The sequence below is a fragment of the Notolepis coatsorum genome (assembly GCF_963971535.1).
Source record: "Notolepis coatsorum genome assembly, chromosome: 18".
Lineage (NCBI taxonomy): Eukaryota > Metazoa > Chordata > Actinopteri > Aulopiformes > Paralepididae > Notolepis > Notolepis coatsorum.
In genome coordinates, this window is record NC_140182.1 from 47,074,904 (window position 1) to 47,090,278 (window position 15,375).

The window sequence follows — 15,375 nt, forward strand, 5'->3', positions numbered from 1 at the left end:
CAGCAATGTCACTCATGGTTAGCCACTCTGCCCCTAGTTGTGGCTCGCAGGCATGACGCTGAATGCTCGCCCTCTTTCACACCTTGTGTCCTTGTTGTCTCAACAGACGGTGAAGGGTGGACCGACACAGCCCAGCAACCAGAGAGCCAAGGGAGCCAAGGGAGCCAAGGGAGGGCCGCCACAGAGCAATTCTAATGCAGGAGGCTCAAAGACGAAGAAAAATAATAAAATCTCGGGACGCACCGCTAGACGTAAGAAGTGGATGAAAAAGTCTATTCAAATGTCCATTTGAAAATCCCCAACTGTAGACTTATCATTGGAAACACAAGAAGAGCTGATTTTGAAGGCGAGAAGAAGAATGGCCATTAAAAAGGTGTGATTAACCCTTTATCTGCCAGGGATTATTCTGATCTTAATCCACTGTCTGCCAGCACTGTAAATCTATGGAGATGTTCCCCTTCTTTGCAGGGCTATAACTTTTTAAATTGTATTGCTAAATTGACATTACTATGGCCCATTCCACGTCAAGTATCTATCGTTTAGGATGTAGCAACATTCTACTTTTTCATTCACATATTCATACTAAAATACGGTCTAAAGTATAAATATGTTTTTATCGTTTTCTGCAGCATTCTGCAGAACGCAAGTTATAGCTATAAATACATATATTACATCATCAAATGTAGTTTGATACCGATTGACGTCATATTAAAACGTTCAATTGTACAAGGTCCTAAACGTCTTGCCTCATCATCTGCTGGTGACCGGAGGGGGGGGTTTATAAGTCCGTGGCCGACGTTAAATCATTCATGTAGTATGGGCGATACATAGATCACAGCAGTTTATATGGATCATAATATTCAAACACCGTTGGGTGGTCAGCGTGGAGCAGAAAGTTCGCGATTATGGGATGTTGATCTATGCGATCCATTTCCAGGTTGTATAATAATATATACGTCCAAATCATGTTGTTTATCGAGTTATTGGCAACGGATCGCTGTCCAGTGTGTCGAGCTGGAGTCCCGCTAACGATAGCGAGTGCCCGGACCGAATATGGATGAGCACCACTTCCGGCGCGTCACTTCCTGTTTGGGCGATCCGCCGAGCGGCCACCAGATGGCGCTCTTGAACTGTTGGAGAGTTGAGAGGAGATCAACAGGAGATCTCAAGTCTCCGTGGGTGAAATATGATTGCCATCACAGATTTTTGAAATATTGATCTCAAAGACGCCTTACGCCGTCATTGGCAGATTACGCATGGCGGAGAATAAAGGGTTAATAAGCACTTGTATAGTATTTATACTTCTATAGGTTGAGCCTTGTCTTGTTTTTGTACCGTTTTTGTACTTGATTTATCTGCAATTGTTTGTTTTACACAAATGTAGCAAAAATAAATTATTTTGACAAGTGCTTATTGCCGTTTGATGATGTGCCGCATGGATATTCTTAAAGGTAAGGACAACATTGAAGATCACGATGAACGTCTCCAGATTGTGTGATGACATGGAGACACAAGGATCACACACACCATTGACTTTTGACAGCATCTCAGAGACGACGTCAACAAACAGCTGATATTGTGCAATGTTGTCCACTGGCAAGACATGTTCCTGATACATCAGTAATAATATTCCATCCAGTGTATTTGTCGACCAGACCAGACAAGACCCACACTGCCGCATTATGTTATAGTCATAAGTAGTATATGTACATATTTAAAAAAATTACTTAAATATATGACTTATGGCTATAACATAATGCACAGTGTGTACCTTTTTTTCCTGTGGTCGATTAGTACTTTATTTACATTTTCTGACGAGACCTTGTTGGTCAGGACAGGTGCACTAGAGGCTGCTGGTAATGTGCTCAGACATTGGATACTGGCCCATTTTCTACAGGCAGGGAAGGGACGCTGTCATCAATTACGTTCCTCTTGTACAAACGCGACTGCAACTGCGGAAACCCCTTGTCTAACCTGCTGATACCAAAGTTAGACTTTATACTGTTTTTGATTGGACTACACCCATAGCATCCGCAGTGCCTGTGCGCTGGGTAACCTAGTCTAGACCTAACTAACTCCACAGTACCACTGGTGCTGTGCATTCGTCTGACTCCCCAGACTGTTTTCCATGAGATATGTAAAGTTGTCTTTAGAGTTCACCTTCATATAAAGCAATAATTCAAAAGTTTTGTCTCGTATTTTTCCATTGACTGGCATAACTGCTGCATTAATCAGCCATGTTGAAGTCAGCAGTGGCTGTTGCCCCTGGGATGGAAGGCAGGGGCCAGGCCTGCTAGTGGAACAGGGGTGGAGTCTGAGCCACCGGTCTGATCACAGGACACATGTGGGAAGGAAAGAGGAGGAGTTTGCGGGTTAGAGGCTGGAGAAAACGTCACAGACACACCCTGCGCTATTTAAACACCACACCCAGTCCACTCCATGTAGCCGGGACTATTCTGCATCATCTCATCTCTGTCAAGTCAGTCGGGTAAGCTTCTGTACTAAAGCTTTATAGGTCTCAGGTTTCCAGTAAGTGCTCTTAGTTATCTTGCTAGATGGCTGACTTCACACGAGACAATTTGTATTGATTTTCCTGGTTTCCTGTAGTTTTCATTCATTGCAGCCAAGTACTATGTTTTCGGTTCCCTTTACAAAATAAATAAGTTATATGAATAAAGTGTGTTTCTCTTACAAAGTATTGCTGTCTTAAGTGTCCACCGCACCAGTAGAGTAGCATGTTAGTGTAATGACACCCTTTCTAGGGCGTGTCTCTGGGGTTTCTGCACAAGGTGTGTGTCTGACTGAACTAAGCTCCTTATCCTTGATTATTTAATGCAATGATTAAATGATGATACATTTTCACTCAATGAAAACAATTGTGAATGTCCTTGGTAATTGTCAGTTAAAATCATTGTTTTCGAATAGGTCGACACTTGAGTAAGGAGATAAGCCTTTGCTGAATATAAAGTTTATATTTTAACTTTTTTAACTTTTAACTGTTGCGCTAGCCTACACCACAGTATACTAGAAGTAGTGAAAACACAAGGGAGCTATTCCCGTGATGAGAACGGTTGGTAATTTACTCATTATGCCTCATGACTCAGTCTTACCAGGAGCAGAGAGCAGTTAACTCTTCACCTCCTCTGCTCTTGTTTAGAAGACTTAATGTGATCGCATGTTCACACTCGCAAAAACAAACGTGACCCTCGCATGGGTCAACAGTTTAAATGGTTACAATGAGTCTTTTGACATGAGATTTATATGTTTTGATTCTGTACTTGTCAATCTCTAACGTTGCCCCCCCCCCCCACACCCCAGGACAAATATCAACATGGCTATGGTATCAGAGTTTCTGGGTCAGCTCGCTCTCAATACTGGGGTAATTTCATACATTTGAGTTATTTCAGCAATGGAATTACAATGCATGATGGGCAATGAATGGTTGGTATAATGTTTGTTTCATCACAAGTTTGCCTCCACCCACTCAGACCTGTGAGCCCCTCTACCCAACTGTAGTCCCTGCCAAGGACTTTGACCCTGAGAAAGATGCTTCCAGAATAGAGACTGCTGTCAAAACCAAGGGTAAGGATTATGTAGCTAATGTTAACTGCAGGAAATCAGTGTGTTTTGGGGTTGCAGCTCTTCTGTGATATTGTTCTGGGTGAAAGAGGCTGGTATTTGTGAGTCAGCTTCCTGGCTTTGAACCCTTTGAGCTGGGAACATCCCCAAGGCAACGCCTCTGTGCTGGCAGCAGTCTGCTATCCAGCGATGACTGCTGTACTGACTGGGGCGCTGGCACTGCGACAGCCAACTGCAGTCACATGAGAAGTCTATCATTCTGCTACTTTGCTATGTTGACAAATCAACATAGGTAAAGGTGCTATAGATAAACGTTTTATGTAGAGTGATTTCCCCTCCCAAAATATTATTGATTAATGAATTTATGGTTTTAAAAGATTTGTGGAGGTCCAAAATTAATGCTGTTTACATGTTGCGCGCATATATCCCTTCCCTACTTCCCATTGCCACGCATGCTTTTTTTCCGTAGCCTCTGTGAGCGAAGACGCTCTTTGATTGCAGCGAAGAAGAAAAAGACTCCGATTGGCTAACCCTAACTCTAAGCATAACCACGTCGAAAGAGGGCAAGCATAAGCAGAGAATATATGTACAAGGCGGAAGAGACCCTTCGGAGCTAAACCAGTCTTAGAGGGTCTTTTCTTCTTCACTGTACACGGCCTAGCCAATCAGAGAGTGTCTTCGCAAACAGAGGCTATGGAAAAAAATCACGCCATTGCCACACATGGAATTCACCTGATTGGATAAAGGACATTCTGGCGCTCTAGTGCGACATCTAGTGGCTGAATGTTATCTATTGATTGATTGAAAACTTAGTGGAACTATCTTATACATTTTCTTTTCCAGTGTTTAGCATTGTTTTCTAGGGTTGTACCAACACTGTCTATGTCTCAAATTCTCATGTTGGTGCATTCTTCCAGTTCAGATGAGACAAGATCCTCCCCCACTGAACCAAGCCATTCTGAATTTTGGTCCCCTGTGACGGAAGCAGAATTATTTGCATAATGCTATGCGTACCTCCGCCCCTTCTGTGGTTTAGTTCCACCACTCACAATCAACAATTCGGTTTCCCTGTCACTGACGCTTCCTCAAAAGAGAGAGAGGGAGAGAGAGGCTCTCATACGGTGCGACTCGTCTCGGAGCGATCTCTCCTCTGTCTCTCCCACTCGCTGTCTCTCCCACTCACTGTATCACGTCAACCTGTTGCAAAATATCATAGCGCACGCTCCCACGCGCATTCCGATCCGTGCAATAATATTCACGGGGGTATATATTGTCATTTGAAACAAGTTACCAATGCATTGTCCCGTGCGGCGAAATTAATTAGTCGCTCTCTATCTCTCTCTCTCCCCCAAAAGGTATGCCAGTGCAGTGCAGTGCAGTGGGTGACTGACAGCTTGGAATCTTGAAGGGCAGAAACTGCTGCTCTACAGTACTTGATTAGAAATACAAAACAATGATTTTTTTTTCTTGATCTACTTTTTCTCCCATTTTAAATTTTTCTCCCATCCCAATTTCGTATCGTCCAATTCTACCCTCCCCTGTCTCGAACGCTGTTTGGCCATGCCTCCCACAAGCCGGCCGTAATGTGGACGAAGCCATACATTGCACGAGTCCCCTCCGGTACTCGAGGTAGCAGCCGTCGCATCTTTTCACCTGCACAGCGCGATCTTTCAGCGTCGGGGGTCTGCGTTTGGAGGGCATGCCGCCCCTGTCGCTTCCTGATTCTACTGTGCAGGCGCACCAACCGACCTGTAGGAGTCGCTGTCCACAACGTCCGATCCCCACCCATCAGCTTCCCACCCCCTAATACTGCCAAATGTATTAGTATGAACGACCAGCAAAGCTGAATGCAATGCGGAGAGCTGGGCTCGAACCCAGTGTCTCCAGCATTGGTGGTGAGCGCCTTGGCCACTGCACCACCTAGCCGCCCTAACAATGATTTTTTTTTTTAAACGTACAGATGTGTTCCATACACTCACAGGATTTGTGTAAAATTGACCAAATAGTGAAAGAAATAGTAAGATAGTTCCCCTTTAACACTTTGATTGCCACGCAGTATGCCCATCCTTATGCCCAGTCTGCCAGCGCTGTAACCCTATGGAGATGTTTACCATCTTTGCAGGGCTATAACTTTTTAAATATTATAGCTATATCGACATTACTATGGCCCATTCAACATCGGGTATCTATTGTTCCGGATGTGGGAACGTTATATTCTTTCATTCATACATTGTTGTGTTAATACCGTCGAGAATATAAGTATGTTTTTAAGGTTTTCTGCAGTAATTCCTAAAACGCGAGTTATAGGCCATATGATGGATTATCGATTGGCGTTTCTTTCCTATACACGCTATATTAAAAAATCCAAATGTATATGATCGGTATACATTATGCTTCATCATGCGTGAAGGAAAGGGGGGGGGTCGTTTATAATTCCTTGATCGTCAGTAACGGCTTTATTTAGTATGGGTTGATATGTTGAGCAGATGGATTGCCGTGAAATGAATAAACAATCAGGCTGAAAATAATGTTCTATTCCTCTTACCGTTTGCCGATGAGACTGGAGGAAAAATATTCCAATTATTTGACGTCGATCTGCTAGATCCATTTCCCGTTTGTATGACGCAATAAATGCCGAAATCATATTGATTATTGCGTTTCGAAAGCGATCCCATGCCCTCGAGTGTTTGTCTGGATCCACGTAACAAGATATTACTGCCGGAGGGATTTCCTCGATGCACCGAGCGCCACTTCCGGTTTGGCTTGGAGTGTAACTCGCCGGACATCCACCAGGCGGCGGTATTGAGGCGTTGCAATATCAGACAGGGTCCAGCTGCAGTCCCGGAGGGAGGCTGGATGAATTATGAATGCCATGTCGAAAAAATGAAATATTGATCCCAAAAACAAGTTAACTCGTTTCTGGCGCACAACGCATGGCGGGCAATAACGAGTATACTCGTTTTTGCCGTCCAATGTGTTAACAGATTGCAGAATGGGTACAATACAGTACGGCTCAATACACACAATTGTTAAGGGGATTCAGACCAGAGAAAATCAAATCAAATCAAATCAAATTTATTTATAGGGCCCGACAACACACGTTAATGTCCCCATGGGCCGTACAGGTCTTTTTTAAACAAGTCAAGAAGACAACATAACAATAAGTCAAGAACAGAACAAGAACACCATAGGGTCCAAACATTTTTTAGATGAATGCAAATAAATGAAAGAATGCAAGCACTCCCAGACATACCCCACGCGAAGGTAAGGAAAAACTCACTAAAACCTAACAATAGGGAAAAAAGCTCCACAGGCAATGTGGAGGAGAGAAACCTTAGAAGGGCCGTTCAAGGGGGGATCTCCCTTCTTAGATGTCGGTGATAGTAGTGTTGCAGACGGACAGTTGGTAAGCATGCACTCATGTGTGTAGTGAAACACAGATGAGTGCATGCAATAGCAACTGTACATTTTGAAAAATTAAAGATAGAGTTGATAGCGGATCTATTTGAAGCACAGGGGCGGCGCAAGAGGGTCACGTCCTCCCCGTCTTAGTCACGGGACATTCAGCACTCCGGTCGTTGCTCAGGGACAGCCGGAGACAGGGGGAAGGGGGGGTGGCACAGAGAGGGTCGCGAACTCCCCGACATCATCGCGGGACATCCAGAAAGACTTTCGTCTTGTTTACATCAGGGTCCCCCATTTTCAATAGCATCTATAGCACCCTTTAATTCAGTACCTCTATTTTGCCTGGGAAATGGGGATGCATCAATACTGGTGTTGGACATCGGGTCGATACCAGGCTAGAATGGGGTGTAGGAAATGGGTTTCAAAATTGGTATCGGCAGTGAAAGGTGTGAACTGACTGCATCCCTCCTGGAAAAGCTGTGAGATTTCAGAATTGATTCATCGTAATAGGCATCCATTTGCTATTGTGACGTAAACTATTTTGTACCATAACATCAGGAGTGGATGAGCAGACCATCATTGATGTCCTAACCAACCGCACCTACGCCCAGAGGAGGGAGATCGCCTTCTCGTATGAAAGGAGGACCAAGAAGGTAAGAGTTGGACCACAAGTAAAACCAGATTCAACTCAGCGTTGAATTCATACTGCATTTCTATAGGGCTCTTCTAGTACTGACACGAAACGCTTTGCAAGGGAACGACTGCATACATTTTTCAGTATGGGTGCCGCAGCGGGAATTGAACCCCTAACCATGACGATGCTAAAGTGCTGCTCAGAGTGTCAGGCACTCACACATAGAGCTACACAGGAGCACAGCATCTAACTACATTCATGATGTAGGCTCTTCCATAATGTCAAACCCCAGCAGGGGGCTTTCTGTGTGGAGTTTGCATGTTCTCCTCGTGTTTGCATGGGTTTCCTCCAGGTACTCTGGTTTCCTCCTACACCAAATGCACGCTTTCCTGCCATTAGGTTGGAGTTGGTCCCCAGGCTCTGCACTATGTGGGTCTGCCCACTGCTCCTTTGGATGGGTCAAATGCAGAGAACAAATTTCCCCAAGGTGATTAATAAAGATTCAACTCAACATTTTAATGTGCTGTAATTTCAGGACATGATCTCGGCCCTGAAGGGGGCGCTGTCTGGCTCATTGGAAACTGTGATCCTGGGACTGATGAAGAGCACGGCCCAGTATGATGCATCAGAGATCAGAGCATCTATTAAGGTTAGGAGAGACGTTATCTGTCCCCATTGGCAGTGGCTGGTGTTGCAATGTTACACTGCCCTCTTCTGGTGAAATTACTGTAGTTATGATTGATTTGAGCCAGGGATGGGAGAGCTATCAAATATGTACTAAAGATTTTTAATAATTTGGATTGAGGGCCACGTAGACTCAACACACAGCCTGATGAAATGAGGACAGTTTAGACCCGACCACTAAATTACATGCTTCCTCCATGTGATTGAATCTACACAATCCTCATTTCAAATGATTGACAATTCTTGTCCATCTCTTACATCCTATCCTATGTAATATAATAGTCAATAGTTAATTAGTTATGTGTTTTTGTCATATGAATGGAAGTTGTTTCTCTCTTAAAAAACACATAATACTTTATGAATGTCTGTTTTTCAGGGATTAGGGACAGATGAAGCGTCGTTGATTGAGATTGTGTGCTCACGTAGCAACAGTGAGCTGGTAGAGATCAAGAAAGTCTACAAGGAATGTGAGTCTTAAGACGTGCCTTTTTTACGGGGATCTCGGCTGTTAAACCTGCGCTGGGATGAGTTGGTCTGAACAAGAGAAAACATTCCCAGCAGCAACGTGTGAAACACTGAAATGTGTCCAAACCTCAGTCGGGCACAACCAGCGTTGCACAATCTCACATTCACATTTACATGTCACAGCTTTTCTAAATGTACATACATTCAGATAAACTGAGATGCTTGTTTTTCCCAGCTCCTCAACTGTAGTAGATTTGTAAACATAATACACAATGTATAATCTATCTATACAAACTATAAACTATAACTATACTATAACTATAATTAGAAACTATAAACTATAAATGTAAACTATAAACTAAACATAATACACAACATATATTTACAAGGTAAACAACAGCGGATAAATTAAAAAGATAAATTATACTACAGTGTCATTTTTAGAGCATAAAATGTGAACAACGCATATAAAACGGTGCCCAAAGATACTTAAAGAAATTTTATATTGTAGTTTGATCTTCTGCATATGATGTTCTGTTCCTTCCACAGTGTTCAAGCATGACTTGGAGAAGGATGTGGCTGGGGACACCTCAGGGAACTTTGCCAAGCTCCTACTGGCACTTGTGCAGGTCAGATCCACTATACACTCTAAAGCCCTACATAGAACCATTTTGGTTATTTTTTGTACCTTATACAAGCCTTTTTCTAAAGAAAAGTTCTTTATAGAACCAACAATTTGCCAAAACAGCTCTCAATTACCAAAAAGATTCCACCATGATTTCAGCCAAAGAACCATGTATTGTGTATGTCTCCGTGATTAATTTGGAATTGTGCTATTCTTCATTGACCCGAACCACGCCTTTCTTCTTTGCAGACTAAGAGGGCAGACCCAACCAGTATTGTAGATTATGACAAAATCGATGAAGACGCCAGGGTAAGTACTGTACAGTAGCCGCCTATACTAATAGTCACAGCCAATATTATGTGAATATAATGTTAATATAGTGATAAGAACACCATGAGGCCACGAGAGTACATTCCTCACACTATAGGTATTGATTCTCCTCAGGCTCTCTACGAGGCTGGAGTCAAGGTTAAGGGAACCGATGTGCCCACCTGGATCTCCATCCTGTCGGAGAGAAGTGTGCCTCACCTGCAGAAAGGTACCAGAGCCTGTTGCCCTGAACCCTTATCATCCTCCACGTCTAGAGTTCCTGTGAAAGATCCTGTTGCCCTGAACCCTTATCATCCTCCACGTCTAGAGTTCCTGTGAAAGATCCTGTTGTCCTGAACCCTTATCATCCTCTATGTCTAGAGTTCCTGTGAAAGATCCTGTTGTCCTGAACCCTTATCATCCTCCACGTCTAGAGTTCCTGTGAAAGATCCTGTTGCCCTGAACCCTTATCATCCTCCACGTCTAGAGTTCCTGTGAAAGATCCTGTTGCCCTGAACCCTTATCATCCTCCACGTCTAGAGTTCCTGTGAAAGATCCTGTTGCCCTGAACCCTTATCATCCTCCACATCTAGAGTTCCTGTGAAAGATCCTGTTGCCCTGAACCCTTATCATCCTCCACGTCTAGAGTTCCTGTGAAAGATCCTGTTGCCCTGAACCCTTATCATCCTCCACGTCTAGAGTTCCTGTGAAAGATCCTGTTGCCCTGAACCCTTATCATCCTCCATGTCTAGAGTTCCTGTGAAAAATAGTCATTTCTGACATTAAAATATAGGCTCTTATCACTCAGTGGACGACTAGTTTATTTATATGTCTTTCTTCTCTTTAACACAGTGTTTAACAGGTACAAGAATTACAGTCCTTATGATATGCAGGAGAGCGTCCAGAAGGAGGTGAAAGGAGACCTGCAGGCATCTTTCCTCACACTGGGTATGTCATCATGGTCATCACTCATTAAGACATTTACTGTTGGCATTTTAGGCTTTTAGTAGATGCTGTTATCCAGAGCAACTTACAATGAGTGCAACAAAAAGACTATGCTCAAATTGTGGAATCACTGACATAGCAAGCAAGAAGCCACAGAAGACTATATAGAGGAGAAACATATACAGTTGAGAATAAATAAATTCAGTCATTCAATCTTTATTTATTATCAAAGGATCATTGAGCGTAAACTCTCATGTACAATGATGTAGAGAAAAATACAACACACAATAAATATAAAATTAAAACAAGAAAGTCAACACAAACAATTAATAACAGCTGCAGACTGGGGTGAAATGGTTGGTCATTAAAGATTTAAACTGTTTAGGATACTAATTTATTGAGTTTCAAGGTACATTGCGATATATTCTACATGCCGGGGGCACAGGAGGTAAAAGCAGATTTTCAAAGTTCAGTGCGAGCTCTAGGGTTTGGAAGTGTAGGCCAATCACTGGAGTGAATATGATGAGGTCCAAGATAAGATGGATCTTTATTAATCACAGTGTCATAGATTCAAAGCATAACCATGGACAGGACTTTTACTCGTCTTTGCAGCAAAGATAATGGACTAGGGGGGCAACGTTAGCTTTATTAGTAGAGAGGTGGACCTCCTAGCCTTTGGTGGATGCTAGCTGCTAACGTTAGCACCAACAGGACGCACAATTCTGTAACACAAGCATGAATATAGGACAGGCATATATAAGCATTATGCTTCAGTCTGTACCTTTTCAGTCACTGTAAAATCAAATATTGTTAAATGATTGTGTATATTGTATTGTGTGAGACGATGACTGAATAAACTACTACTACATTCATAAACGTGTATCAATTAATCATCAATTATAGCTTTCTTTTTTTATATATATTATAGCTTGGCTTTCTTTTGCATTTTTACTTAGTATAGCAGCAAATCACACAGGCGCTTTAGTGGCTTAACCAGATGGCTAGCGATAGCTCTGTGATGACATTGTGTGTGTGGAAGTGTAACTTACGTTGCATAGCAGCGTGAGCTGTGATTGGTCGACTTTTGTGGGGACAGACAGACAGACATACAGACAAACCCTGCTCTAGGCAGCAGTGGCCCCTTCGTTGCCACACCATAAATATATATATATATATATTATGTCTGTCTGCCAGAGAGGACCACCCAACCTTATTGTATAGGATACAATGGTGAGCACTATCACCGTTGATAATACAGTGATATACAGAATCCAAGGGCATGGAATCCATAATCCAAGGCTGATCTGGAAAAAAAACGCTTCAATGACCCTCTTTCTGCTAATCATTGGGACGCTGGTTTTGTTTGCTGGCAAAATTGTCTATGGTATTTAAATGTAATTTTCTCATCAAGCCAGATGCCAAGATATTTGTATTCTGTAACTTTCTATGTCAGACCCATTCACAGTAAATATATGCAAATTATTGTGCTAGCTCTAGAGAACATCATGAAGTTAGTTTTATTTGCATTTAGTACAAGTTTAAGATTAATAATCTTGCAGAGCATTAAATGAGAGTTGCAGGTTCTCAATGTCTAGTTGTACAGAGTCAGCAGTACAATAGACATAATAGTAGTGTCATACACATAAAGATTAACGTGACAGCCACTCAAAGATGAAGCATCATTATTAATATAAATGGTAAATGATACAGGACCCAGGATTGATCCCTGCAGGATGCCTTTTATAATGGGTAAGAACTTTGACTGGGCATTCCCAGTTTCACACACTGAAGTCTCTCAGACAAATAGCTCTGAAACCAACTGCAAGTATGTGCATCAAAGCCAACCCTGTATAGTCTTTGTAAATGAAGAGAACGGTATCAAATGTTTTTGACAGATCTACAGTACAAATAGGGCAGCACAATGCTTTCTTTCGTCTAGGGTGGATACTATATCATCCACAACTAAAAGAGAGACTGCGATCTAAATGGACTAAATAAAAGGATGTTGTAAAGTGCATACCGGTACAAGAGAAAATGATGCATCAAATGCAATTTATCTTTCTTTTCTCTGCTCTCTTCCTGTTCCAGTTCAGTGCTTTGAAAACAAGCAGCTGTACTTTGCCAACATACTGGCTGAAGCCATGAAGGTAATTACAACATGTTTTTTTTTCTTTTTCTGGCTGAGATTCGGTTATTTTAGAGCCTATCCTTGTTGGTGAACAGATGTAAGACACCAGGATTGTATCATCTAGTTGTATTGTACTCGCTTACTAAAGTGCTTACCCTCTCCTCTCTGCTCAGTCTAAGTGCTTACTAAAGTGCTTACTCTCTCCTCTCTGCTCAATTTAAGTGTTTAGTCTGCTTACTAAAGTGCTTCCTCTCTGCTCAGTCCAGTGTTGTACAATAATTTTACCCTCTGTATGTCTATTTGTTCTCTTGGTTATTATGACTTGCAAACAATAATTTCCCTCAAAAAACGACAACTGGGACGATAATTGAACATTTCCCATCTGGCAACACTGACTACGTTTAAGGGATTTGCTAAAGTGCTTACTCTCTCCTCTGCTCAGTCTAAGTGCTTAATAAAGTGCTTACTCTCTCCTCTCTGCTCAGTCTAAGTGCTTAATAAAGTGCTTACTCTACTATCTGCTCAGTCTAAGTGCTTAATAAAGTGCTTACTCTCTCCTCTCTGCTCAGTCTAAGTGTTACTCTCCTCTCTGCTCAGTCTAAGTGCTTACTCTCTCCTCTCTGCTCAGTCTAAGTGTTACTCTCTCCTCTCTGCTCAGTCTAAGTGCTTACTCTCTCCTCTCTGCTCAGTCTAAGTGCTTACTCTCTCCTCTCTGTTCAGTCTAAGTGCTTACTCTCTCCTCTCTGCTCAGTCTAAGTGCTTACTCTCTCCTCTCTGCTCAGTCTAAGTGTTACTCTCTCCTCTCTGCTCAGTCTAAGTGCTTACTCTCTCCTCTCTGCTCAGTCTAAGTGCTTACTCTCTCCTCTCTGCTCAGTCTAAGTGCTTACTCTCTCCTCTCTGTTCAGTCTAAGGGAGCCAAGGAGAAGGTGGTTACCAGAATCATGATTTCACGCTGTGAGGTGGACCTCATGAAAATCCGTACAGAGTTCAAGACCCAATATGGCCAGTCTCTGTACAAGACCATCGCCGTAAGTGTCGACATCATTAATTAATACAATAGACCTGTTCGCTGTTTACAAACATACTGTGTTCGAGCCAATCAGCAATACCAACTGAGTCACGTGACTAAGTTGCCCACTACTTGCGCATACAGCTCTATGGAGAAACCATGACACTCCCCTGACTAAAAGTGGTTTAAAACGAAAACGGCTGGATGTAATTTTGCCAAATAAGCATGGCTGTGAGTGAGTCTTTCACCTTTTACATATCTAGCTTTGACATGGATTGATTGTTTAGATCGCTAGCATGGCAAATAAATGCAAATATATTGTAGTCTGCCCTGTTGTTTTGACCAGGAGTACGTTCCTTTTGCCCCACTGATGCATGCGCACACTGAGTCTGACGTAGACAGCGAACAGGTCTATACACCCAACCCAAGGCTGGTGGCTGGGGGGCCACTAGGCGCGTGGTTTCAGGGGATCCCCAGCTAAATAAGATGTTTTACTTGAACTATTATTTAATTCACCAGACACAATGTGAGAATGTATGAGAAGGACATGTTGATCAGAGGTCTCACTCTCCTCCCGATTATCCCCACACATTATACATACATAGATAGTTATGTACTGCAATTCTGTACTAAATCCTATCCAACTAGAAGAAAATGTCAGATCAGGGTCTCTGGCTGGAAACTAAATGTTTATCTACTGGACATGACATGGTTTGGAAACGTTTGACTTACAAATACAGAATGTTGTGCCTCCACTGTGCTGGTCGTGACTCGACTCCTGTGTTGTTGCTACCTGTGCAGGAACACACTAAAGGGGACTACCAGAGGGCTCTGCTGGGCCTGTGCGCCGGAGACGACTAGAGACGAGCCCTTTACCCAGAGGTCCTCGCTTCTAGAAGCCACTTCCATGTCCACTTCCTAGAAGCCAGAGCGCCCTACTGGATCACAAAACCACGCCCAATATTGTCAAACTCCGGTGCGAAGGTACCGTCATATCATTACGTCTGGTGTTTACAGGGATGTTTACATCCCAGGATGTTCAATTTTAGCTTCCTGAAGACCCGGAAGTGCTTCTTACTTTTGTAATGCTGATCAATTGGCAATAAAGTAACTTTTTTGTTTATGTGTTCATTTTACTTTGCAACATTTCATCTTGACCTATTTTAGTGGAGGCTTGGTCGTCCTTACAGTTGCTGTGGATGTCCACTAGAGAGCGCTAGAGTAGTGTGATAAGTGTTTTCATGGCCTCCAACTATGTGATGCCTGCTGAGGCTCCTCTTTCATCTCCTCCTTATTTTTTAATAAAATGAAATATTTGATCACAGATAACTTTTTTCTCCCCCATCTTATTTCCTAATTATTGTCGGGGGGAGGGGAGGGGGGTAGGGGTGAATTAACTGGAGGAAAACGCAAGTTAGATCCAGGTTTAATCTTTTTTTTGCACAAAGCACAAAAAGGGAGTTTTATTTTTGTAAGTGGTTCAAGTACAATTTTCATCAATCTTAAATATGTACTATAATTTACTAACCTTAAACTTTTGCAAGTTCATAGACCTTTAACTATTATCCATCACATCTGTTCGATAACAGTGT

General features: G+C 42.5%; 2 protein-coding genes across 3 annotated transcripts in view; both read left to right on the plus strand.

Annotated features, from left to right (window-relative positions):
* Positions 1 to 2,192, plus strand: part of ice2 (interactor of little elongator complex ELL subunit 2) — a 40,070-nt gene extending 37,878 nt beyond the window's left edge. For both annotated transcript variants that reach the window (XM_084335486.1, XM_084335487.1), the window contains exon 15: positions 107 to 2,192. In XM_084335486.1, the coding sequence (XP_084191612.1) occupies positions 107 to 292 (186 nt within the window). In that variant the 3' untranslated portion in view covers positions 293 to 2,192. The remainder of the gene's footprint in view (positions 1 to 106) is intronic.
* Positions 2,193 to 2,327: 135 nt separating this feature from the next.
* LOC311245586 (annexin A2-like) lies at positions 2,328 to 14,904 on the plus strand. The gene is made up of 13 exons (XM_084335488.1): positions 2,328 to 2,488; positions 3,319 to 3,379; positions 3,489 to 3,582; positions 7,543 to 7,637; positions 8,154 to 8,267; positions 8,679 to 8,769; positions 9,317 to 9,396; positions 9,642 to 9,701; positions 9,837 to 9,930; positions 10,554 to 10,649; positions 12,735 to 12,793; positions 13,680 to 13,802; positions 14,585 to 14,904. The coding sequence occupies exons 1-13, from the start codon at positions 2,343 to 2,345 to the stop codon at positions 14,642 to 14,644; spliced, it is 1,173 nt and encodes a 390-aa protein (XP_084191614.1). The 5' UTR covers positions 2,328 to 2,342; the 3' UTR covers positions 14,645 to 14,904.
* The last annotated feature ends 471 nt before the right edge of the window (positions 14,905 to 15,375 follow it).

Coding starts and splice junctions, on each gene's coding strand:
- LOC311245586 (XM_084335488.1), top strand. CDS start 2,343: ATGTGGGAAGGAAAGAGGAGGAGTTTGCGGGTTAGAGGCTGGAGAAAA. Junction 9,397..9,641: donor TCCTACTGGCACTTGTGCAG/GTCAGATCCACT, acceptor TCTTCTTTGCAG/ACTAAGAGGGCAGACCCAAC. Junction 12,794..13,679: donor TACTGGCTGAAGCCATGAAG/GTAATTACAACA, acceptor CTCTCTGTTCAG/TCTAAGGGAGCCAAGGAGAA.